Raw genomic sequence first — 1,024 nt, forward strand, 5'->3', positions numbered from 1 at the left:
ACACCTTACTTCAGATTAAATAAAAGAAGTTTAATTTTAACTTGATGTTTGTAAAGTTTGAAAATATGTGCTATACAATCCACACACACATTAATACATCAGTTAATTTAGAGAGATCCTTAGTTTATCATACCATGTATAGATACTGGAGCTTTTGTAAATCAGGTTCCTTGTTTTTAAGTGATACGTGTTGGAGAGTACTTATTGCACCAACAAAGATGATGTCATTATATGGGGAATAAAACAAGATAAAGCTTAGAAAACATTCTTACTTCCAGTAGTAGTGGTGTATTTACAATGATGTTTTGTGGAAATCCCAACTTCTAGTAGGTAACATCATCTGATGAAACCTGTAACTGGAAATCAGAATGTTTCAGGGAAATGTTCGGGTATCAACCAAATTATTTTGTTTGTATTGTGTAACAATTTTGTTTTATGCAGCCTTGCCTTGATGTTTAATTTGCTCTATATTAGTCTGTGAAGTTTAATCTTCTTGTAATAAATATTTGTGTTCAACATTTGATGTGGTGTTCTTTTATTTTCAGTTTAGTCCATAATTCTTTTTCGTTACAAAGAATTGTTTGCTTACAAAATTGTTTATCATCACAAGTGATTTTTTTAACCAATAGGTATCTATACATATTCTGATGAAAGAGTTGTCGTAGATGGTCAGTTGATAACAAGTAGGGGTCCAGGAACAGCATTTGAGTTTGCACTGGCTGTTGTTGAAAAGCTTATGGGAAAGGACAAGGCCAACTCTCTCATCCCTCCGATGCTTTTGAAAATCTAAGTAACATTTGTTCTGAACCATATGTTTAATATAACCTAAGCTTTTGTTATATGTATGAAAAAAAAAATGCTAACTTGTTAAATTTTGTGAAAAAAAAATCAGTTTATTAGAAGTTGAAAATGAAATAAGCATGCTTCCCATTTTCATAAAAACTTACTTACTCAGCATGTAGCAGCAAAAAGAACAATAAAAAAAAAAGATATAAATAAAGCTGATGTTTCTTACATTGATTCA

At 30.6% G+C, this 1,024-nt stretch overlaps 1 protein-coding gene across 1 annotated transcript in view; it reads left to right on the plus strand.

Moving 5' to 3' along the window:
- Nucleotides 1–1,024, plus strand: part of LOC106475166 (glutathione-independent glyoxalase DJR-1.1-like) — a gene marked incomplete at its 5' end in the record, with an annotated part of 5,123 nt that extends 4,099 nt beyond the window's left edge. Inside the window, one exon of the mRNA XM_013935862.2 lies at nucleotides 630–1,024. Coding sequence (XP_013791316.1) covers nucleotides 630–790 — 161 coding nt within the window. The remainder of the gene's footprint in view (nucleotides 1–629) is intronic.

Source organism: Limulus polyphemus, unplaced genomic scaffold (genome assembly GCF_000517525.1).
Source record: "Limulus polyphemus unplaced genomic scaffold, Limulus_polyphemus-2.1.2 Scaffold8169, whole genome shotgun sequence".
Lineage (NCBI taxonomy): Eukaryota > Metazoa > Arthropoda > Merostomata > Xiphosura > Limulidae > Limulus > Limulus polyphemus.